A 25023-nucleotide genomic window follows, 5' to 3' on the forward strand; every position below is an offset into this window, starting at 1 on the left:
TGCTGTGACCACGAGGGGCTATATATCAAGATATAAAAAAAACACGAGGACAAACTTACGCAAAAACGGCTGCAGAAAAGTTGCCGGCGTGTTTGTAAGCCCGAAGGGCATAACCAAGAACTCAAAATGACCTTCATGTGTGCGAAAGGTTGTCTTCTCAATGTCATCAACATGCATCCGCACCTGGTGATAACCGGAACGCAGATCAAGTTTGGTGAAAAAGCGGGCGCCTTCCAACTCATCCAACAGCTCCTCGACGACCGGAATTGGAAATTTATCTTTCACTGTCTGCTGATTCAGGGCACGGTAATCTACACAAAAGCGCCATGTGTCATCATGCTTCTTAACCAACAGGACAGGGGCCGAGAAGGCTGAGGTGCTGTGGCGGATGACGCCCTGCTGTAACATAGAGGCGCACTGGGACTCAAGTTCATCTTTCTGAAGCTGCGGGTAACAGTATGGCCTTACTACCACTGGGGCTATATTGGGTAGCAAATGGATCCGATGGTCGCACGGTCTCGCCGGCGGTAGCCCTTGCGGCGTGGCAAAGACGTCCTCAAAGGATTGCAGTAGTGTGTCCAAGAGGGCCGACACCCTGCTGATGGTATTAAGACGGCGGGTGGACTGAACATCATACCGTGTTGAACCAATGCCGCGCCAGAAGACACGACGCGCCCGCGCGTGAAAGCCATGCATAGATCATCAAAATCCCAGAGGATCGGGCCCAAAGTGCGGAGAAATTTGATGCCAAGCACCATGTCCCACTTGTCCAGAGGTAAGGAATAACAGTCCACTGAAAAGATTTCGTCGGCAATGCGAATGCCAACATCGTGCGCTAATCCGCGGCACTCGACGCGGTCACCGTTGGCAACTATGACTCCAGCGCCAGGGCACGGGGAGAAGTGAAGACCAACTCGGCGAGTAGAGCCGGAGTCCAGGAGCGCAACACACTGCTCAGTGCCGATCTGGACGTACACCTGCATGGTGTCCTCCGTGCAGATGCCGGCAATGGCGGCCAAGGAGATCTTAGGGGATGCTGTATCATCGGCTGCAGGCTGCTCTTTATCATCGGAGTCGCTTGGCTCTTCCACCAGATAATCTGATACTTCCAGATAGAATAGCCGGGCGCACTTGTGGCCTTGCACGTACGGCTCATCACAATTGTAGCATAATCCCATCCTGCGGCGTTCGCTCATCTCGGCCGGAGTGAGCCGCTTTAACGGACGGCCCAGAGATGAAGACGAAGATGCCGTTGAAGAGCCCGAGGACGCCATGGATGAACATGCCGCTCCTAGGGCCGGCAGGGCTGAGTAGCCCTGGTTGCCGCGATGCGGCCCCCGGTTCGGAGGTGCTGGTAAAGCAGGCGGCGCATTCCGGCGTTCATAGGCGCGCGCCAAGCGCATGGTGCGGTGAAGATCCTACGGGTCATGCAGCTCAACATTGACCCAGATGGAATCGGGGAGACCGCCGGTAAACAATTGTGCCTGCTGCAGCGGATCCAGCCTGCCCGCATGAGCGAGCCGCGCCTGGAACGTGGCCATGTAGGCGTCGACGTTGGAGGAGAATGGCAGCCGGGCAAGGTCGGCCAGGTGATTGGTGGACAACGCCGGTCCGAAGCGCTGATGGCAGAGTAGACGGAAGGCGTCCCACGACGGCTGCCCGGCGTCACGCTCTAGCACGTGGTACCGCTGCTGGGCGACGCCTGTCATGTGGAAGGAAGCCAGCCACACTTTGTCAGCCTCCTGGGTGAGTTGGCCGCGGAAGGACTCGCAACGATTCAACCACCCCAGCGGATCCTCCATGCCGTCATAAGTCGGAAAAGAGAGCTTGTGGAAGCGAGGGACCCCTGAACTGTCCTGTTGTTGTGGCAGATGGTGGCGGGGTGGTTGCGCGTGCACCACAGTCGAGGACCACATGAGCGGAGCCTGCATGATGGACGAGAGCGACGGGACCGGTGACGGCGAGTGGGGAAATGGGATACTCTGGATGGGTAACCCCGTGATCGGCTGGAAGGACACCTGCCCGCCGGCCGAAGTGGTAGTCAAGGACGCCGGCGGCAAAGACTGCACCTCGGAGATTACCGGGGACGATGCCGGAATACCACCAAAGCCTGGCAGGCCGCAGGTCAGGAGCAGTGCCTCTGAATACGGCAGTGGAGCCGGTGATGACGATCCAGGATGACCCTCAAGGGCGGAGACGCGCAGGTCCTGGGCGGAAACGCGCAGCGACAGGTCGCCGACTTGGCGCCGCAACCCCTGGATGGCGGTCAGGATCATGTTGAGCGGGTCGGACGATGCAGGGTGTGGTGGGGGGCGGCGGGATTGACAATGGGTGCGGTGGTGGCAGGCAGAGTATCGTCGGTGGCGGTGGTGGGGACTCCCGATGAAGCCATGGGCTCTGATACCAGATTGTTACTGACCAGGGACCGGAGAGCGTAAGAATGAGAGGTGGAAGGCCGAGGCTTGAAGGATTTGCGACGAACTGGCGGAGCCGTCGTTGCCAGATGGGTTTGGACGGGGAAGAGGAGTCGCCAGGAAGCAAAGGGAGATTAAATCTCAACCCTGGCTTATCTCTTTCATTAAAGATTTGCAGTACTTATACAACCCAATCCTAACAAACTCAATAACAACTAAACCCAAATATCTTTCCTAAACTCTAGGACTCTAATAACTGATTGACAGTAACCGTGCACTGGCCCTTGGCTGACTCAGCCACGGTGTCTGCGCTGGTACACATTGCCAGTAATGACACAAGCATGCTAACTAATCTGCATGCCTGCAGTCGGTTCCTTAATTTTGTGTGCGCTGTGGAAGGTTACCCATGTGACAGCCCGGTTTCAAGGGAAAACACTTCCTAATAAATAGGGTAGCATGGTCATTTTCCCTCGATACTAATGTCTGAAAAATCCTAGGACGTCAAGTTTTTTTGTGACGGAGGGAGTACAATTTTAATTCATAGGTAAGATGAGTATTTGGTAGAAGCTATACGCGTCACAGTTATGGCTTGAAACTGACCTGCAACACCGTTTAATCTTTTATAATGTTCTGCAGAATCTGGAAAAGAGAATGCAAACGAAGATGGTCCTGAAAATAACCCTCAGTTTACTACTGTTTATGTTGGCAATCTTCCTCACGAGGTAATACTCTTCCAATAGAACAGCTGCTGTCTATGTTTACTGTGCATCTTGTGTTTGGCTTTCTATTTGCTGTTACCATTTTTTCGTTAACATTTTTTATTGTCTTATCAACGTTCTTCCATGTTTTCTTGATTTCCAGGCTACCAACAATGATGTGCACCTGTTTTTCCATTCACTCGGGGCTGGCTCAATTGAGGAGGTCCGTGTAACTCGTGATAAAGGCTTTGGCTTTGTGAGGTACAGCACCCATGAGGAAGCTGCACTGGCAATTCAGATGGGTAATGGCCAACTTATTGGCGGGAGGCAGATAAAGGTATCTTTGGTTCTTGTTTTCACATTTCCTTGATAACGGGATTTAGTAAAATCCTGAATGTTCCTAGGTCAATTTTTACAATAGAATAATATTGTTGGTGGATAACAGTAGTATTACTAGGCCTGCTTATGGGTCAACACCCACCCTTTTCCAACCCACCCCCACCCCACAGCAACAGACTCAACCTTCCCAACCCATTCCAAGCCACTCCAAACCCCCTAGCACCCAACCCACTGAAAGGATTCACCCAACCTGAGTAGATCCAACCCAAACCCACCTACGGCCTTGTTTGGATGCCCATGTATCTACCTTAATCCGTGTGTGATGGAAACCACTCCCAACCCACATGGATTGAGGTCGATACACGGGCAGCCAAACAAGCCCTACATTGACAGAAATTCGCTAGCGAGAAAGCGGCAACGGGAGCCGTGTGGCGCCATGGAGGAGAGGGACAGAGGAGGATCTGGGGCGGGTCGATGCGCAGTTGTAGTTCCGCACGAAGCAGCGGCGGTCGGGGAGGATGGGGCGCCGCCGCGAGCGCAAACTCCGGTGCTTCTGCTTCCACCAGTCCAGCAAGACGGAGCTGTTGCCCTGTTTGCTTGGCTGATAAGTCATGGTTGAAAGTACTGTTGGTTGATTTGTTGTGAGAGAAAAATACTGTTCGTTGGCTGAAAAAGTACGGCTTATAAGCCAAGCGAACAGGCTATGAGTGCCACCTTCAGATCTTGCACCTGGACATCAAGCCAACCAGACCACTGTCTACAATGGGCGTCTACAAGCTCAGGACAGTCGAGGAGTCCAACGCCTGCAAGGTCCCGCTGTACTAGTCGAGGCTGGTTACTGCGGCAGCGTCCTCAGTGGCCGTGGCCTCCGCGGTATTCCTGCTGGAGGGCAACGATGCCATCAGGCAGGGCATCGATCTCCTGTACGCTGCCAGCACTGTGGGTATGGTGCTGTCATGTCACTGCTCCTCATCCACATCTACGTCACGCCAACCCCAATCAAGCACTTCCTCTAGGCTTCGCTGTGGCTGTTGGGCTGCTTGGCTTTCTTGTGACCTACCTCGTCGCTGCCCAGCCGCTGGACGAGGGCTTATTGGCGAGGATGAAGGGCGATGCTGCACCGCATGCGAGGTGATCGTCCGCCAGAGCAAACCTTGTGGCGGCAGTGTAGCAGAGAGCGCTGAGAAGGGCGAGGGCGAGGTGGCTCGGGCGCGTTTAGCCGTCGCAACTGTGTGGGACTGAGTCTCGCCATGTCCACGGGTTGAACCCACTGGTTCCATCCATTCTGAGTATCATCTTCGACCCTAACCTGCCCCACCCTGCCCGACATCTCTAATACACCCTGCCCCAACGCAGCCTGCTGATTAACCCATTTGAATCCTTCTAAACGAAATTAAATGAGAACCCACACCATTTAACCCAAACAAACCCAACCCATTAGCAGGCCTAAGTATTATGTGAATGGTTTGTAGGTAATATAAATTGGTTTATCTACATTATCCCCTGAAAATATATCCAGATAGTAAAACTTTTGTTTGCTTGGGATTTATAAAGGTATGTACAGAACATCTTGGTATGGTATGCACGATATTATCGAGTTGTTTACTGAATAGTCTTTGCCTTAATTTGTTGCAGTGTTCCTGGGGAAGCAAGCCGACTCCACCAGGGACAGCATCCTCGCCTCTGCCTCCTCCAGCACCGGCACCATTCTCCACTGGAGTGTTGGCGACAGACTTCCTGGCCTACCAGCGCCTGGCCCTGAGCAAGATGGCCACGAACCCAGCCCTAATGGGTCAGCACGCCTTGAAGCAGGTCGCTGCACTGGGGATGGGTGGCGGAGCCAGCCGGTCCATCTATGACGGCGACTTCCAGGGCATCAATACTGCCACCGCCACAACCTCCGCCCAGCAGCAGCAGCAGCAGCAGCTCATGTACTACTAGAGTACTACTACATGAGGCACCAGCTATCTATCCCTTCAAGAGGAAGGCGAGGATAATGGATGATGCCCCTTACTACACCCCTATACATATAGTAGATGATGAAGTATTTACCAGGACCTTTTTTTTTCTTCCTAATCTTTTAAGGCCCAACTAAGTAACATGTCCTCTCTATGCTAGCTATATATATACACCGTAGAACGTATGTATTTCTGGATACATGAAGACCCAAGGTTCTTAGTATAATTTTCTGTGTTTCACCATCTTTTTTTGTGCTGTATGGATTTTCATTGCCAATTACTGTGTATATATTACTGGATGGCAAGCGTCATGTTCTCGTCGAGTCGTACTAACTGATAGGCCCTGGTTGGATCTATAGGGCTTAACTACCAGTCCCTCTGTTTGAAATTATTGGTCGTTCTGGTTTTCTAGCTTTTGCGATGCATTAGATATATATTATTAGGTCTAGAAACATAATAAAAGATACGTATCTATAGAAAAGCTGGAGGCAGTAGTTGATTAAATTTTATATTTCTTAAGGATCCAAACAGGCCGACGCCAATCATGGACAAGTTATTAGTTTACTTTGAAAAAGGATCTTAATAAGCTGTATAGGTGTTTCCTTTGGGCAAAGTGGGATATATACGCGTTTCAAAGAAAGAAAAGAAAAGTGGTATATATATGCATGTACGTGTTCCTCACATTGTTATTGGAACTTGCACACAACTCCTCACGCGCCGCCGTGTCATGTACGTGCTCCTCACACTGTTATTGCCTGCACTACTGGAGGCGCCCTCTTTGCCGAGGGCCCAGGGCACTCGGCAAAGGCCCAAAAGCCCTCGGCAAAGGCTTTGCCGAGCGCCGCCCTCGGCAAAGAGCCCTCGGAAAAAAAATTAACGGCAAAGAGGTTCTTTGCCGAGGGCCATTTGTCGGGCACTCGGCAAAGCCTTTTCCGAGGGCCAACGGTGAGACTCGGCAAAGAAAAGCAGCCGTCAACGGCGCTGCTCCGTTGACGGCGCCTTTGCCGAGTGCCGACAGTTAGGGCAATCGACAAAGACATTTTTTATTTTTTTTTTCAAAAACTCTTTGCCGAGTGCCGCGGCGTCAAGGCACTCGGCAAAGACATTTTTTAATTTTTTTAAAAAAACTCTTTCCCGAGTGCCACGGCGGCGCGCACTCGGCAAAGCCATTTTTTAATTTTTTTAAAAAGCTCTTTGCCGAGCGCCTCCCTAGCTTGGCACTCGGCAAAGATTTTTTGCTTTTTTTTAAAAAAGATCTTTGCCGAGTGCAATGTCCTGGCACTCGGCAAAGTTTCCCGGCTTTGCCGAGTGCCATGACCATTGCACTCGGCAAATCAACCGAAATTGCAATTTTTTTTTGTTTTTTGCATTCCACTGACACAAATAGTTCAAATATATATCACATGTCACATATATATCACAAACATCACAATAATCACATATATATCACAACGAAACCATTTTCACACATTATATCACAACCACAACTCAAATAACAACATATCGCAACCACAAGTCAAATATCACAACCACAAGTCACAAATTCACAACCACAGTCCATCAAGTCCAAGCACAAGTCACAACCACAAGTGAACCTCAAGTCCAAGCACATGACGAAGCACAACTCCTCAAAAAAGCGGCCTATGACACGATGGTGAAGCAAAGGCTCCATCATTCGGTGACGCATGAGCGGGGTTATTCGAACCCGCCGACGGAAGCTGCAAAAAGGATAAGAGGTTGCATGTGTGAGATTCATCTAGTAAGTTTCTATGTGAAGCATTGGTGTATGTCATAGCTAGTGCAAGCATCTAGTAAGTTTCTATGTCAAGCATCTAGTAAATTGAGAATGTCAAGCATGGTTGTATGTCATAGCTAGTGCAAGCATGTAGTAAGTTTCTATGTCAAGCATCTAGTAAGTTTGTATGTCAACCATGGTTGTATGTCAAGGAAGCATCTAGTAAGAGTGAACTTTCATACTTACAGGAGTGGCTGTAGGAGTAGGCGGTGGAGGAGCTGCCAACGGCAAAGGTACACCCCCTTGCTGGACACTCCGCATGAAGGCCTCCATTTCTTGCATCCTCCTCTCCTGGGCCGCGAACGCTTCCCTCTGGGCCTGCAGCTGCGCGCTCTGAGCCTCGACCACGAGCTTCTGGGCCTGCAGCTCGGCCTGCAATACAAACTTCAATGTTTCAGTAATGCAAATGTAACTTAGGTGTGCAAAGATGAACGTACGACGAGTAAAACAGGACGTACCTCGAGAGCGTCGACCCGCTACAGTGACGGAGTAGGCCGTGGGCGTATGGGCTGGCTGGAGCTCGTGCTCCGTGCTCGGAGCACGTCGAGAGAGGGAACAGTGGCGGAGTCGATGGCGCCGTCTGCAATCCATAGCCGCCCATGCTTCTTGCCTCCTCCTAGCCTCATGATGGTCTCTGCATCAATGGGCTCAGTGCGCACATCGTAATCTTTCCCATGGACCTCCCTCACCTTTGAGGTGTACTCTTGGACCTTAGTGTGCACGGTCGGGTCGGAGTACACCTCGCGCGGGGCAGACGGGTCGAAGGAGACAGAGGAAGACGCCCTGCCCATGTGGGACATAGCCCACGCAGAGAACTCTGAGACCTCCACGCCCGGGTGTGTAGCCTCCTGCAAGTAAGACGGCAAGATGGTGAGAAATAAGGCAGAACTCAGCGTCAAATAAGATAAAAGAAATCACTTACATATGCTTGTTTGTAGGCGGGGAGGCTGCGGCTGCCTTGATGGTGAGTAGCACCTCGCCTCAGCAGACGCTAGTCCCGCTGCCTCGCGTGGTTCATCAGCATTTTGATAACATGCAGAAGATTACTGCTTTGAGCACAATTATAGTGTACAAATAGAAAGTTAAACATGAGTGCATATGAACAGAGGATAAGGATGAGTTTAGCTGTGTGCAATAGAGGACACAAGAATTCCACAGCAATACCTCGTAGACTAATTGGGTATGCATGTTGACAGATAAAAAGACTAAAGAAGACAAAAGATCATTGAATAGGAAGAATTAGTAAAGTTTTAGTTTTATGCTACTGCAAACATGTCTAAGACAAGGAGCTTCGAATAATGACTTTTAAGTGATCATATCTCCTTCAAGGAGTGTGCAATACACATCCACTACTTGACCAACTTAAATGTTAGTCCTTAGTTGTTATCTCTGCAACTAGAGAATCGGCAATAGTTGCCTTGCTGGTTAGGTGGAACAATGTGGTGTTGAAAAGAAATTATCACTTGGTGGGGGACGCAACCAATTGGCAACTTGCAGGGTTATTAACCCAAACACAAAGTAGCCACTCAACTAGCAGTTGCATTTCTGAACTGGTAACTGTTGTGCCCATAAAAGCACATAGTTTGTCTCCCCAAATATTAATAGTTGCCCTCCTCCACAGTACTGCTTTCCCAGAAGTAGTTGCATTCCTAAGGAAAAAGCTACTGCAAATTGTGCCCCAAAACTAAGCAACAGGAGTCTCATTCTTTTATTCCTTTATTAAGCTTGTTATATGGAAACAGATATGCAGACTGAATACAAATAGGTCACTCAAAGGATGAGGTTGTTAGAAGCTTGCAAAGCAAACAAATAAATGCTGATGCCCCTACGTCCCTCTCTCCCTCAGCATTAATACATTATTAAAAAAACTGAGATGTAGTTACAAGAACAGTTACCATTTGAAAGAGATTTATAAAGCAATAGCAACTGGGTGAGTGTGGACTGTGGAGGCTCACCGGCTGCGACGGGCAGATGTACACCCACCGGCCGCGCTGCTCGTCCCACTCCACCGCGCAGCGGCCGCGCCCGTAGACACACAGCGGGGCCCGCTCAATGTATTCCACGATGCGGATGAAGTCCTCGTCCTCCTCCGCGTCGTCGCCGGAGCTGGCGTCGGCGAAGTCGAACGGCTACCTCAGTTAGGTGCCGTGGATGGCCGACACCACCGCATGGGGGGAGGAGGGCCGGCCGGGCGCGGGGCGGCCGCTGGTGGAGCCGGGGCCGCCGGGCGCAGGGGGCCGCCGGTGGTGGCAGGCGCGGGGGGAGGAGGGCCGGCCGGGCGCGGGGCGGCCGCCGGTGGAGCCGGGGCGGCCGGGCGCAGCTACAGGAGGCCGCCGGCGGTGGTGGCTGGGGTGGAAGAGGGGGGGCCGGCGTGGGGCGCGGGGCGGCCGCCGGTGGGAGCTGAGGTCGGGGGAGGGGCGGCCAGGCGCGGGGCGGCGCGGAGGCGGGGCGGCCAGCGGCGTGGCGGGCGGGCGGCGAGGTGAGCGGCGGCGGGGGTAAAGAACCGAGCGCGGGCGCGGGCCGGAGGGAAAAAGAGGGATTTTGGGGATTTTGGGCCGACGTCGGTTTTTTAGGTTTTGGGCCTTTGCCGAAGGCCCAGATCCAGGGCCCTCGGCAAAGATGTTTTTATTTTTTTTTAAAAATTCTTTGTCGAGTGCCCCTGACCCAGCACTCGGCAAAGACTTCCTTTGCCGAGTGCTGGGCCACGAGCACTCGGCAAAGATTTTTTTTAAAAGAAAAATTTCAAAAACGGTTAAAAAGTCTTTGCCGAGGGCCTAACGGTGATGCCCTCGGCAAAGATTGACGGCAGGGGATGGACGTCGTGTCAGGCGGTGTTGCCGAGGGCCGGACATTTGCCGAGGGCAAAGAATTATTGTTGCCGTGTGCTTGTATTTGCCGAGTGCCCGAGCATTTTCCCTCGGCAAATCCTCAGGCCCTCGGCAAAGATGCTCTGTCCGGTAGTGCTGGGTACCAAGTTTTCGGTCTGTAGTCTTTCTTCAGCTCGCTTGGTCCTGCGATTCAATCGTGCAATCTAGCGAAAAGATCGACTGCGCGACTACAAGTAGAAGAAGCGATTGTGCGGCGTGGAGGGACTTCGTGCTCGACAACGCTCGGGGTGTCTTCTAGGTCGTCATGCGTACTGTCCGAACTGAAGATGCAACTGAAGGAAGCAGCAACGACGAGGAAGATGAAGCTAGTGTTTCGTGCGCAGGTGCTCCCCTGGCGGCTTGCCAGATGAGATGACCCCCAGGGGCGCCATGTGCCCATGTCCTATGTATGCCAATATGTACATATATACGACTACAGTTAGTAGTATTTCTACTTCATCATGTCTGAAAACTGCAACGTGCTGGCAGTCCAATTTGGGTGTAGAATCATGCAAAGATAGATACCGCATTAGCCATTACTGAAGGTGCATTTGCCCAGGGCGGATCCAACCGGGGGGGTGGCTCGAGCCCCCCTACCCATACCGGAGCAGTGGAACCCTCTGTGGAACTCTTATGAATTTTTAGACAAAATTCTATAGTGTAGGAGGGGCTGAGACTTAAGATCGAGCAGCAGTGTTGTTCAGCCCCCCCTGAAATATTTCCTGGATCCGCTGCTGCATTTGCGGTTTATAGTTTGTAGTATCATGGCTGCCAAAACATTCCGAGGCTCTGCTTTATCTACTGATAGTGAGATGCGGCAGCATATGATGCCACAGTTGATCTTCTATGTTTGTGGTGCATACAAATGCTCATTAAACTAGGCCTCGTTCGCTGGTCTAAAATTTGGCTGAAACTGGCTGAAAAACAATGTTCCGGCTGAATTGTTGTGAGAGAAAAACACTGTTCCAGCTGAAAAAAGAAGCCAAACAAGCCGAATATGGGGTAAGCGCATCTCTATAGAAACTGCTATAAAAAAGCCTATGTATGTATTGGGATGATTGAGACTAAATTAGGCGCACACACTACTCTAGAAGACTACACTATGCATTGGGACTGCACTAACTGTCGTCAGAGTCTGTCAATCCATAGCCGGACGACTGTCTCCTTCAACTTTTTAAAACTCTTTATTAAATGACCTCTCTAGCCCTTCCACGCTTGAACTGTTTAAATTACCATCCTAAAATTGTTTGAATTACCTTTCTGTTCCACTTAGGAGTGATTTTATAGATAGTTTCATTAATTTTAATTTTACGATTAAAAATCTAGAAAACAAGTAATGGTTTTTAAATCACAAGAAGTATCTCAAGTTGTTTAGGTGTCCCTTAACTCCAAAATAGAATAAAATGTCTCGTTCAACTCTCATAATTTTTAGAATGATTTCAAGACGGTTTCATGGTTTTTATTTTTGGAAATAGAGAAACTACAAAGCACATAATAAAGTTTTTAGACCACAGAAAGCGACGCTTGTGAGAACTCTATAGCCATCCTGACATTTTACAGTGGTATCGACAGTATTGTAGGCGCTTATCATCCTTTCGCACCCACCGGAATGGACAACAAGGCTGGGTAGACGTGAACAACAAGGCTAGGTAGCGTACGCACCCTAGCCCTCTCACTTGTAAAGCCGTCCCCTTCATCTATAAAAGAGGATGTGCTTCCTCCAACAAAGGGACCGACTCTTGACAACACAACACACAGTCAAGCTGCTACCAAGCTCTTGGCATCCTTTCGACCCTTCCATCAGAGACTTGGGACCAGTCCATCTCTCGACCGTTTGTACCCCCTACTACGAACCGTTTTTCGGTGCTAATAACACGAGCAGCAACAGACTGGACATAGGGACATTCGGCCCGAACCAGTATAAATCTTGTGTCCTTTAGCGCACCATCCGGGCCTAACGCGCATCACTATAAATTTACTTGCCGGTGCTTGTACGAAACACCGACAGTTGGCGCGCCAGGTAGGGGCCTTTGCGCGTTCCAAGTCAGGCCTCGGATGGCCACCCACACAATCAGCTAGGTTCCGAGTGCACACGTGCGTTTTGGTGGCCTAGATTTCATCGTCACACTAGGAGGAGAGCTGGCACTGGCCCACATGGCCGTGTAGTCTCTCCCTTCCGTCAGCCTTAGCCGCCGAAGGCTTGAGGGCCAGCCCGACGACTCCCTTGGACCCCAGTTACCCAGGGAGGCCCCGCGCTGCATCACCCTCTCTCCGGAAGGCCCCGTACAGAGCCCCCCGACAGCGTTTCTGTTCGGTCTCCGCAACGCCGCGGCGACCGCTGGCCACCTTCTGGCACTACGCATGGTTCAGTCTCCCATGGACAGCGAGTTCGCGGGGACAATTGAAAATGATACAGAGACTCTCCATAGGCTCCTCATGTAGGAGCCAGGATCGTCCTCCAGCTCTGACTCCAGCAGGGGGAGCCATCACCCTTCCCAGGAATGCTTCATGGCGCAAACCCCCGAGGGGCACGTCGAAAGCGTCTCCGGGGAAGAGGCTACACCGACAAGCAACCCTGACGGCAAGTCCAGGGAGGAGGCAGCAGCCCCATCTCGCTTGAGGATGGAGCAGCTGAGAGCCTGCAAGCTAAAGATCGATGAGGCCGGACAAGGGCTCGTCCGGGAGTATGCGGACATCAATCGTGAGATCGAACGCCGCGAAAGTGGTGGGCGCGCGCGTGCCACGGCCCGCACCGTACACCAGAGGATCCTCTCCGACGATGGGACCCTTCCTCACTTCGCTCGGGCGAGCCAAAACATCGCCGCGGCGACAGCCTTGCTGCACGGCCTTCCAGAGGCCGCGACGTCCGAGGATCGCCGGGCCCGCCAAGAAATTCGCACGTTGCTCGAGCGTGCGGCGGCGCAGCAGGCGGAAAGCTCATTGTCCCGATGACGCGAGCCCGACGCCAGCCAGCGCACGCCCTCGGTGCGCCCCACCAAGGACACATCCGTTCACCAGACGCCGCCAGGTGGCAGGCAGCACACCACCGTCCCAGTACATCAATGTCTCGGCCACGACGGCGATGTACGCAACACCATCGACGCCCGTAGGCGCACCCACGGCGACATAGGGGAAGGAGCCCACCGCAGCTACCATCCTCGACGCGGCGGACGCTACGACAGCGGTGAGTACCGGAGCCCGAGCCTCGGCTTACCAGGCCCTCAGGCCTTCGGCCGACACATCCTCAACGCTGCCTTCCCACCAAGGTACCGACCGCCTACCAACATCCCTAAATACTCTGGGGAAACAAACCCCGGGCTTTAGCTCGAAGACTATCGGCTTGCATGTTAAGCCGGTGGTGCGAGTGATGACGATTTCATTATTCGCAATCTCCCACTATTCTTGGCCGATTCGGCGCGAGCATGGTTGGAGCACCTACCGTTCAACGCCATTCAAAGTTGGACGGATCTGACGGAGATCTTTGTGGGGAACTTCTAGGGCACGTACAAACGCCCCGAAAACCCATGGGACCTCAAGAACTGCCGCCAGAAGGCCGATGAAACCCTCCGCGGGTACATCCGGCGCTTCTCCCGGCAGTGCAACGAGCTCCCTAATGTCGCCGACGCCGACGTGATAGGAGCCTTCCTATCCGGGACAACCTGCGAGTCTTTGGTTCACAGGGTGGGGCGCAGGGGCCGCCGTGTCATGTACGTGCTCCTCACGCGCCGCCGTGTCATGTACGTGCTCCTCACACTGTTATTGCCTGGGTACCAAGTTTTCAGTCTGTAGTCTTTCTTCAGCTCGCTTGGTCCTGCGATTCAATCATGCAATCTAGCGAAAAGATCGACTGCGCGACCACAAGTAGAAGAAGCGATTGTGCGGCGTGGAGGGACTTCGTGCTCGACAACGCTCGGGGTGTCTTCTAGGTCGTCATGCGTACTGTCCGAACTGAAGATGCAACTGAAGGAAGCAGCAACGACGAGGAAGATGAAGCTAGTGTTTCGTGCGCAGGTGCTCCCCCGGCGGCTTGCCAGATGAGATGACCCACAGGGGCGCCATGTGCCCATGTCCTATATATGCCAGTATGTAGTACATATATACGACTACAGTTAGTAGTATTTCTACTTCATCGTGTCTGAAAACTGCAACGTGCTGGCAGTCCAATTTGGGTGTAGAATCATGCGAAGATAGATACCGCATTAGCCATTACTGCAGGTGCATTTGCCGTTTATAGTTTGTATTATCGTGGCTGCCAAAACATTCCGAGGCTCTGCTTTATCTACTGATAGTGAGATGCGGCAGCATATCATGCCACAGTTGATTGGCTAGTTCATATCGTTGCTGGTTTGTGAAGAAGTACTGCTGGCTGGTTTGTGTGAGAGAAAAATACTGTTCTAGCTAGAAATTTACGATCATTTACGATAAGCCACAGCCAAACGACCAGGCTTGTTTGTGGTGCATACAAATGCTCATTAAACTTTATTCTCTATAGAAACTGCTATAAAAAGGCCTATGTATGTATTGGGATGATTGAGACTAAATTAGGCGCACACACTACTCTAGAAGGCTACACTATGCATTGGGACTGCACTAACTGTCGTCAGAGTCTGTCAATCCAAAGCCGGACGGCTGTCTCCTTCAACTTTTTAAAACTCTTTATTAAGTGACCTCTCTAGCCCTTCCACGCTTGAACTGTTTAAATTACCATCCTAAAATTGTTTGAATTACCTTCACTGGTAGAGAACCGAGCTTTACTCCCGGTGGGGAACCCCCTCTAGTCCTGGTTCCCCACCCGGGAGCAAGCATCCGGGACTAAAGGGGGGGTCCTTTAGTCCCGGGTCAGGAACCGGGACTAAAGGAGGACCTTTAGTCCCGGTGGGTAACACCAACCGGGACTAAAGGTGCCTCCTGACATGCCACGATGGCCGGCACCTTTAGTCCCGGTTGGTAATACGAACCGGGACTAAAGGTTTTTTTTCTTTTTTCTTTTCTTTTCATTTTTTTGTTTTCTTTTCAAAATAGGTTTTCGAAGTCGTATTGTACGCTGCTAATTATACATTTATACGCGCATATAGTATGTTTCGGTTCAAGCACAATGAACGTATTAAATCACACAATTCAAGCATAGAAATATATATATATATATATATATATATATATATATATATATATATATATATATATATATATATATATATATATATATATATATATATATATATATATATATGCATGCATTCATCATATATATATATTTACATGCATGCATGCATATGTGTATTTTACATTATATTATTTCATGTGCATATATTACAAAAGATTGCATTACAGTTGTTGTGACATAACAAGTTTCCTCTCATCCTCTAGCTTGGCTTCAATGGCAGTGTTGGGTCGAAGTAGAACTCGCCCTTGGAATCGATGACCTGCTCATTAAAAAATCCGGCTATAGACTCTTGAATTGCTTTGATTTGGTCTTGCCGTATGACCTTTTCCTCCAACCATCGAGTCTACAGGTTTGAATTAAAGGAAAATAAATTAATATATGTACATATATATATATAAAGACATAGTAACACAATCAATAATAATAATTAAATGAATATATAGTGTATTTTTAACGTACTTTGAGTCTCTCTGTAGGAGTTCTTTGGGAGAGCACCTTGATAAACTTGCAAACATAGTAACCACAGTAGTTGTTCCCCTGTTCCTGCCTCAGACACCACTTTACGAGAAAAAGATTTGTCATCCAATCTGGTGATCCGGTGAAAGCTATATGTTTAATTAATAAAGATGATGCGATTCAGGGGACTTACTTTCAAAGGGATTACATTCAGTGGCGCTTTGCATTTTTCCATGTGTTGCTTCTCAATAAAGGTTTTCTAAACACTGCCCAATAAAAAATTTGCCACGTCATCAGATATAGTTAATCATCATGTTTGTGTGTATATATAGTTGCTAGAGATCCCGAAATTACCTCTGGATAATATCTATCATATCTTGGTAGTCCTGTTGTGGTTTTCTCATCAAGTCATAGATTATCAAGTGACTTTTCACCAGATTGATGTCCATCAATATCCAGTGATTGCTGCATGTGTTTATAGGATATAACGCATAACACTCATTAATTAACTAGAATCAACATATGAGCCATTAAGGATATGATCGACATGATTAACACTCACTTGAAGTTATAGGGAAAGAGTATATCCTTCTTGTGGCGTTGGTTCACTAAGAAGTTCATGAGGTTACTCTCTGACTCAGACTTCCAATTAGTCTTTGGAGTAATTGGGTCTTTGAATACTATATGGGGATCAACAAAACCAATTTCATTGCAGCCTTCCTTTCTGAGCTCTGTCATTGTAAATCTGCATATATATAGTACTTGTTAGGATAATTTATATGCATATACACACATATGATGAGTTTAATAATAGATCGAAAGAATGATTACTTACAGGCAATAGCAGCTAATGATAACTTTGTCCAGAGAGGTCAGGTGGCATAGTTGATGAAATTCTGCAAAGTCAACATACATAACATCATCGCCACGGAACCAATGTTCGTCTCTAATTCTGACACCAACGCAGAAGTCTCCACTGGTAGACGCCTGCATGTACCACTTGTTTAGCAGGTACATTTGCGTCCCCAGATCAGATAAGGCTTGAGGGTTGTATAGACTCTGGCCTAGTACAAATTTTTTCTTCCAAATATCAACCTCCGCCGCACTCTCAATGTTTCCATCACCAAACATCTGGTAAAGGTCGAGACCAGTCTCATCAAGAAATTCACCAAGGTGATCCAAATCGACATCCGGAGGTATGTTTGCCTGATGCATTAATCCTAAATTCGAACCATATTCATTACCAACAACTAGCGGGGGGATTGATTGGTGCGCTTATTGTCCGAGTTGGGCAACTCCTTTCCCTGCCCGCTTCTTTTTCTGTGTCGCCTCAATTGACTTGGTGAGAGTGCGGTCATAGTCTGATAACGTTGATTTGGACGGCTTACGAGATTCCCGCTGTTGTTGCTGGTAAGAAGTCACCTTTTTTCTTAGAATATCTGGAGCTACGAAGAAGTACGGTTTCTCCGGGTTTCTTCTTGCTTCTTGATTCATTTTAAGTTTGTCATAGAATCTAGACATGTCTTTTTTATATGCATCAGTTCCTTCTTCCTTCTCTTCAGATATTATTTTGGGAATAACCCTTGGTTTCACGGTGGCTTTCTTTGCAGGCGGGGACTGGTTCTTCGTTTGAGGGGCTGGCCTCTTGCTAGGCTTCTTGGTAGGCGGGGGCGGGGGAGGCGTTGGAGACCTCCTTGGAGGTGTTGGCAGCGGCGTTGGAGACCTCCTTGGAGGTGGCGGCTGCGGCGTTGGAGACCTCCTTGGAGATGGTGTGGATGCAGCCTCGTCTTCCAACACAATGTCATCGTACAGAGCACTATGATGATCTGGCGATTGAACAATTGGATTTAGGTTGGGGGAGGATCTGCTACAAAAAAAGGAATGACATATTATTATGAGCAGATTGTTAATTATTTAAGCCAATACAAATTAATGATGTAGTGTTTTCATCCGCACGTACCTATGGTGAGGTAGTTCAGGAGGAGGTGGAGCCGACATCCCTGGAATGATGATGTAGCGCTTGCGCCATAGAATGAATGTCTTCTCCGCTTCTCCTAGAGTCTTCTCGCCATCACCTCCAGGAATGTCAAGAGGCAAATCACTAAAACCTTTTTCGGCTTTATCTACCGAGATGGTAGCATATCCTTCTTGGATTATATTCCCATGAATCCTTGGTGTCTTGGTTCGGTCGATAGGATTAACAAGACCGATGGCCACCTTGATTGTGGAATTCTCCTTCGGAATGTGTAGCTCACACGTTGTACAAGGTTCAGTGACGTCATCCATAGGGAAGCGCAGTCCTGTGTCCCCTTGATTTGGTATCTCCGTGGAAGCGCAGCTACTTTTCAACTGAACAGATTGGCTAATGTTGATTCCTGGCTCTGATGCCTGCTTACTTGCACTCACTGCTATTTGCACTTGCCTTCTGATTTCCTCCTGCATTCTCGCTTCAAGGTTTTTTTCCTGCTCCTGTGCTTCACGCACCGCTTCCTCCAATCTCTGGAGCCGCTGTGCCTCTTCTTCCTTCTTTCTCTGGCGACTTCTGTAGGAAGGTCTGTCCTGAGGGAATCCATGCTCCCACGAGACACTTCCTTTGCCTCTAGTTCGGCCACCATGTTCAATAGTCCCGATGGCGTATGTCAGCTCATCCTTCTCTCTGTTGGGCCTGAACGCACCACTAGCAGTAGCTCTCTGAGCATAAAACAATCTTTCTGCTGCTTCTTGCAGTCTTGCGCCATAAACGCACTTCCCTGTCTCCTGGTCTAGTGTTCCCCCATGACCGAAAAACCAATTCTTTGCACGTTCTCCCCACTCGAGTGATTCTGGTCTGATACCCTTGGCAAGAAGGTCTGCTTCCATTTTGTTCCACTTCTTAATGGCAGTCGGGTAGCCACCTGATCCCAAGGTATGGTGGTATGTCTTCTGTTGGGCATTACGTTGGTTCTTTATCACCCGACTCACACCCTCTTCTGAAGTCTTGTACTGTACAAACTCATCCCAATAGGGCCTCTGCTTTGAGATCGGGCCTGGGACAGTAAAATCTGGTGCTATGTTCTTCTTGACATACGTCGTGTATAGGTGTTTCTTCCAAGTCTGAAACTGGGTGGCCATCTTCTTCATTGCCCAATCCCTAACTCGCTCCTTCAATTCATCACCATCTATTATATCATCATAACCATCTGTTTGGAGCGTGAAATGTACCAAGACATCATTCCAAATTAACGCCTTGTCACGATCGGAGACAAAACTGATATGAGGAGCATTGGTCTTCTTCTTCCATTCACGGGTACTAATCGGGAGCCGGTCCCGTACAAGGTAACCACAGTGGTGCACAAATTTCATTTTATTCGCCCCCCCCCCGGTTCTCCTGTATCCACATTGAACTCCGAGATGATGAAGCGGCCCTCCAATGGCTTTTTGGGACCTCGAACATTTTTACTCTTCGTTGTAGTTGTTGATGTCGATCCAGAGGGCTACAAAACATAAACATTATTTTTAATGTCATGAGCACACATAAGACATATGATAATATATATAGCTAATAATAAAAAATATATACTTGGCCAATCTGTTGTTGCTCATTTTGTTCAAGAGCTAAGTACTGACTCCCATCATCTGCATCCTCTTGCACGTTATTTTTAGCACCATCATCGCCGGCAACTTGAGTGCCAGTGTTGATCAAATTCATCATCAACTCATCCTCATCCATGTTTCTCGGGTCGGCCATCTAGCTTCAAAAAACAAAACCAATATATAGTACATCAACAGCGCGGTTCGCCCTGGTGTGATTGTTTAGCATTAACGATAACGATAATACGAATGTTGATCAACTAGGCCACGAGAAAGGGCGGTGTGACAAGAGTGGCGGTGCTCCACTCCACCGTATATATGTCTGTACACATGGGTGAACGAGGGCGGCGGTGCTCCGCCGTATACATAGAAATGCATGGACGAACGAGGGCGGCGGTGCTCGCGACGTATATATACATGCATATGAATACAAATGACGTATATATACGTGTCGGCGCGGTGGCCGGTGTGCTGACGACGACGACGTGAGGCGGGCCGGCGTGCTGACGACGACGACGACGTGAGGCGGGCCGGGGCGGTGTCGGTGCGTGATGTTGTGATCCTATGTACCATGTGAACCATGTAGTCATTCATCATATGAGAAAATTCTATGTTGATAATGTAAGTATAAGTCATTATGAAATGTAAGTATATGTGTCATTCATCATATTACTTTAGCAACATTAATATATTATATCTGTATATTCAAAGTTCACAAATGAAGAAACGTTGAAGTTTTCCTTCATTTGTCTGTAGCCATGCATGCAAGTCCAACCAAAACTGCTTACATCATCACATGTGATATTTTTTATAAACTAAAAAACGCTTAGTTTACAAACTGGGTATCAAAATTGAGTTCCTATTTGACCATTATATATCCTACAACAAATCCTTCAAAAAAAAGACCCTACATGAATATATTTGGATAAAATTTCGTTAACAAACATTGATCTATGAAGATAGAAAAATTCTTCTATTGAAACTGCATCTTGGAATAATGGCATATCATATAGTGATGAATATATGGCGGTTGATGGGCTGGATCATTTTCAGCTTTAGTGACAACGACAATGGTTTCCAAATAATATATAGCGTGTTTATTATACAAGCCATGGATTTACATCGATCTAATTAATTTCTAAAGTAATTTCATTGGTGGTCCTTAATTAAACTTGTCATGAGTTCAGGTCCCAGTGATCTTAAAATGTATTTTAGTACCATAAAATGCAGTTTTTGACACTCTAAACTTGCTAATTTATCCATATAATATCCAAATATTCAAAACTTGCGTTAAGATATGGTTTTGAGATGTGAGCTTGACAACTCCATCTTTCTCTCTTTGGCCTCGCTCGCTGCATATATAGAGTTCCAAATATTCATTTTCAGTTCCTAGATTTTGTGATTCAAAATTTGGAATTTTCAATCGACCTCGAGCGTTGACATGGCTTCCACCAAAGTTGTAGTTTTCGACGTGATCTATAACTCGGCAGTGGAGGGCTCGGGCGAATGTACAAAGAGATCGACGAACATATCACCTCGAGCTCGGCAGTGGAGGGCCTCGGGCGCGGTGGGGCCACGGGCGCGGTGGAGGGGCCTCGGGCGCGGAGGAGGGCGCGGTGGAGGGCCACGGGCGCGCGCGGAGGAGGGGCACAGGCGTGCGCGGTGGAGGCCGCACGAGGAAGAAGAGGGCGGCGCCGGTGTCACGGAAGGCGAACGGACGCGGTGGAGGCGACGCGAGGAAGAAGAGGGCGGCGGTGTTCGACGAGGAAGAAGACGAGCGGATCGATCTGCGCCAGGCGCTGGAGGTTATATATGAGAGAGAATGACTCCCGGTGCCATCCACCAACCGGGAGTAAAAACCCTTTACTCCCGGTGCGTATTACCAACCGGGAGTAAAGGTACCTTTACTCCCGGTGCGTGTTACCAACCGGGAGTAAAGGTATACCTTTACTCCCGGTTGGTAACACGCACCGGGAGTAAAGGATTTTTTTGGCGGGCCACGAAACTGCAGCCCACCTTTACTCCTGGGTGGCTTCCCACCCGGGAGTAAAGGTGGCCTGCAGTTTCGTTTCCCGCCTGTTTTAAGCAATAGTCTTGTTAAATACAATAGAAATGCAGTAGTTTTTGTTAAATACATAGTAAATTAAATAAAATGCATAAAATTATTTTGTTAAAAATATGAATTTTCTTTTTGTTTATTGCACATAGGAAAAATCTATAACCTAACTTTTTTTATTTTTTGTTAGAATTATAAAACATAATGTAACTAATATCTATCGACGATGGCCAAGGTACACGACCTTTCGACATTTTTTCAAGAATACACCTCTAATATCACCGAAGCAGTGTGTGCATGCATTATATCCCTTGTTTGACTGTCCTGAAAGATTACTTAGAGCAGGCCAATCATTGATTGTTACGAACAACAATGCTCGCAGATCAAAGTGTTCCTGTTTGTACTCATCCCACACACGTACACCTTCTTTATTCCACAAAATGAGAAGTTTGTCAATAAGTGGTCTCAGGTACACATCGATGTCATTGCCAGGTTGCTTCGGGCCTTGGATGAGCACAGGCATCATAATGAACTTCCGCTTCATGCATAACCAAGGAGGAATGTTGTAGATACTTAGAGTAACAGGCCAAGTGCTATGACTACTGTTCTGCTCTCCAAAAGGATTGATACCATCTGTACTTAAAGCAAACCTTAAGTTTCTTGCGTCATTTGCAAACTCCGGGAATTCTCTGTCGATTGCTCTCCACTGGGACCCATCAGCAGGGTGTCTCAACATATTGTCTACCTTACGGTCTTCTTTGTGCCATCGTAACAATTTTGCATGTTCTTTGTTTCTGAACAGACGTTTCAAGCGTGGTATTATAGGAGCATACCACATAACCTTGGCAGGGATTTTCTTACGCGGACGTTCGCCCTCAACATCACCAGGGTCATCTCGCCTGATCTTATACCGCGACGCATGGCATAACGGGCATGCATCCAATTTCTCGTACTCTTTGACACGGTACAGGATGCAGTCATTAGGACATGCATGTATCTTCTCTATTTCTAGCCTCATAGGACAGACAACTTGTTTTGCTTCGTAGGTAGTGGCGGGCAATTTATTGTACTTCGGAAGCATCTTCTTTTGGATTTTTAGTAACTCTCCAAATCCCTTGTCAGATACACCATTCTTTGCCTTCCATTGCAGCAATTCTAGTGTGGTTCCCAACTTTTTCTGCCCTGCATCACAAGTTGGGTACAATAATTTCTTGTGATCTTCTAGCATCCGCTCGAACTTGATCTTCTCCTTTTCACTTTCACATTCTCTTTGTGCGTCACGAATGACCTGACAAAGATCATCAGCCGGCTCATCTTCTGCGGCTACCTCTTCTTCAGCTTCTCCCATTGCAGTATCATTGAAGCACGCACCATCAAGAATAATATCATTGTCGTCCCATTGTTCTTCTTCACCTTCTTCCATTACAACACCGGTTTCTCCGTGCTTTGTCCAACAAATATAGTTTGGCATGAAACCCGACTTGAACAAGTGTGAATGAAGAGTCCTTGAGTAAGGATATTCCATCGTATTCTTACATATGGCACATGGGCAGCACATGAAACCGTCGCGTTTGTTTGCCTCGGCCGCACGTAACAAAGAATGCACGCCGTCAATGAACTCTTGGGAGCGGCGATCAGCATTATACATCCAATGACGGCTCATCTGCATTACATGACATAAATATTATATTAAAACCTAGATCATAATTAATTATTTATACAACATGCGTGCCACCACAAAAGATACAAATTTATGAAAGCATCGCTACAATGTAGACAATCCCAACTACCACTAAAAGAACTAAAGCTAAAATACATTTCAGGAGCACAAGGATTTCACGACCAATCTCAACTAAAATAGACAGATCCCCCGATTGTGCAACATCTTTGGGCTTCTTCGGCTGGATCACTGCCTCATTAGCCGCCGTATCTGCCTGTTGTGCAAGATATTTTTGCACGAGTTCAACATACTCTTCCTCCCAGTAGAAGCCTGAACATCGTCCACTGCCATCCCACTGAAATTAAAACAAAAAATTAGAACTTTAATCACAACCATCATGAAAATAGGTATAAACTAACCATAATCATTAAATACGATAAAATAACTCACATTGCGATCCGGACACTTGTAGAAGATACGATCCTTGTTGGGACCCTCCTTCTTCACTCGGTACTCCATCACAATCTTCGTCTCATCACGACACTTGCCGCATGGAATGAGAGGAAGGCCCAGCCTAAGTCGCTTTGGAAACCCATGAGAGGCCGAGGACCCGGAAGCAGTTGCCATCTACTCTCTATACTCATTTTTTAATACACTATAAATTTCTCCTTTTATAAACAAATAAAATTAACAAACTATAAAATTATCTAGATCTCTAAACAATGATATTTTTAATGGTCATTGTGTTCTCGTCTTTTACTGCGGCAGGTAAGTAATTCACATGATATTTCCGTAAATTAACAGAAGAATGGGAGTGTACACACATAACAGACTAGTGCGACGATATCGGGATGTGTGAATAAATAACCATCCGTACTAGTTGACCTTGCTTACGTGATCATCTCGGCGAGCATTTCTCCACCGGACGGCACCGTACTTGGTCAAGGAAGAGCTCTGATTCTACGAGGAAGGGAACACAGTCTTCCACGACCGTTGCCGCTCTCCCTCGTAGAATCAAAGCTCCTCCTTGACGTCCGTTACCGCTCGGCAGAGAACATGCTCGCCGAGATGAACACGGTCCGCAAGTTCAACTAGTACGGATTTTCTATAATTTTCTAAGTTTTTCATTTCATAAAAAGTTAAAATAAAAAGTACGGTGATTGACAAACTACTGCGACGATATCGGGATATGTGAATAAATAACCATCCGTACTAGTTGAACTTGCTTACGTGATCATCTCGGCGAGCATTTCTCCACCGGACGGCACCGTACTTGGTCAAGGAAGAGCTCCGATTCTACAAGGAAGGGAACACGGTCTTCCACGACCGTTGCCGCTCTCCCTCGTAGAATCAATGCTCCTCCTTGACGTCCGTTACCGCTCGGCAGAGAACATGGTCGCCGAGATGAACACGGTCCGCAAGTTCAACTAGCTACTTTAACCTTCTTTCGTGTAAATATGCAAGCTTGAAGTGATTTTGAGCTCAAATTGCTTACAAATGAAAAAAACCACAATAAAGAACCATATATATATATATATAGTGAACAAAATGAGATAAGACAATGGTGAAAAATGAGAGTATGAGATTGGTAACCTTTACAACTGAAGAATCGACGGAGAAATCAAAGAAATCGACGAAGGAATCGAAGAATGGATGGCGGAACAATGGAGGGAGGGAGGAAGCAAGAACACTACTGCAGTGAGCTTCAAAATACGCTGAGCTCGGGCTCGGGGAGGAAGAAGGAGACGGCCGATATATAAAGGGGGGACCTTTAGTCCCGGTTGGTGGATCCAACCGGGACTAAAGGTAACTTTCCAACCCCGGGCGCAGGCATGGCCCGGGAGTAGACCTTTACTCCTGGTTGGATCCACCAACCGGGAGTAAAAGTATACCTTTAGTCCCGGTTGGAGGCTCCAACCGGGACTAAAGGTCCCTGCCACCTCTGTCTGGCGCAGTAGCCGTTGGGCAGGGACCTTTAGTCCCGGTTGGAGCCTCCAACCGGGACTAAAGGTATTTCTAGTCCTGGGGGCAAAAAATTCCGGAACT

At 48.2% G+C, this 25023-nt stretch overlaps 1 protein-coding gene, 1 long non-coding RNA gene and 1 pseudogene across 2 annotated transcripts; 2 read left to right on the forward strand and 1 right to left on the reverse strand.

Moving 5' to 3' along the window:
• The first annotated feature begins 2293 nt into the window (after positions 1–2293).
• Positions 2294–5708, forward strand: LOC136481064 (oligouridylate-binding protein 1C-like; annotated as a pseudogene).
• Positions 5709–6905: 1197 nt separating this feature from the next.
• Positions 6906–8143, reverse strand: LOC136483066 (uncharacterized). The gene is made up of 3 exons (XR_010765296.1): positions 7663–8143; positions 7391–7576; positions 6906–7127 (listed from the first exon to the last, which is right to left on the reverse strand). It is a non-coding gene; the product is annotated as an uncharacterized lncRNA (long non-coding RNA).
• Positions 8144–9355: 1212 nt separating this feature from the next.
• On the forward strand, positions 9356–9703 carry LOC136481065 (uncharacterized). The gene has a single exon (XM_066478446.1). It carries the CDS (start codon positions 9356–9358, stop codon positions 9701–9703), a length of 348 nt encoding a protein of 115 aa, XP_066334543.1.
• The last annotated feature ends 15320 nt before the right edge of the window (positions 9704–25023 follow it).

This window comes from Miscanthus floridulus, chromosome 9 (assembly GCF_019320115.1).
Source record: "Miscanthus floridulus cultivar M001 chromosome 9, ASM1932011v1, whole genome shotgun sequence".
Taxonomy (NCBI): domain Eukaryota; kingdom Viridiplantae; phylum Streptophyta; class Magnoliopsida; order Poales; family Poaceae; genus Miscanthus; species Miscanthus floridulus.

What these genes read in the sequence shown, in the direction of transcription:
- LOC136481065 (XM_066478446.1), top strand. Translation starts at nt 9,356, where the DNA reads ATGGCCGACACCACCGCATGGGGGGAGGAGGGCCGGCCGGGCGCGGGG.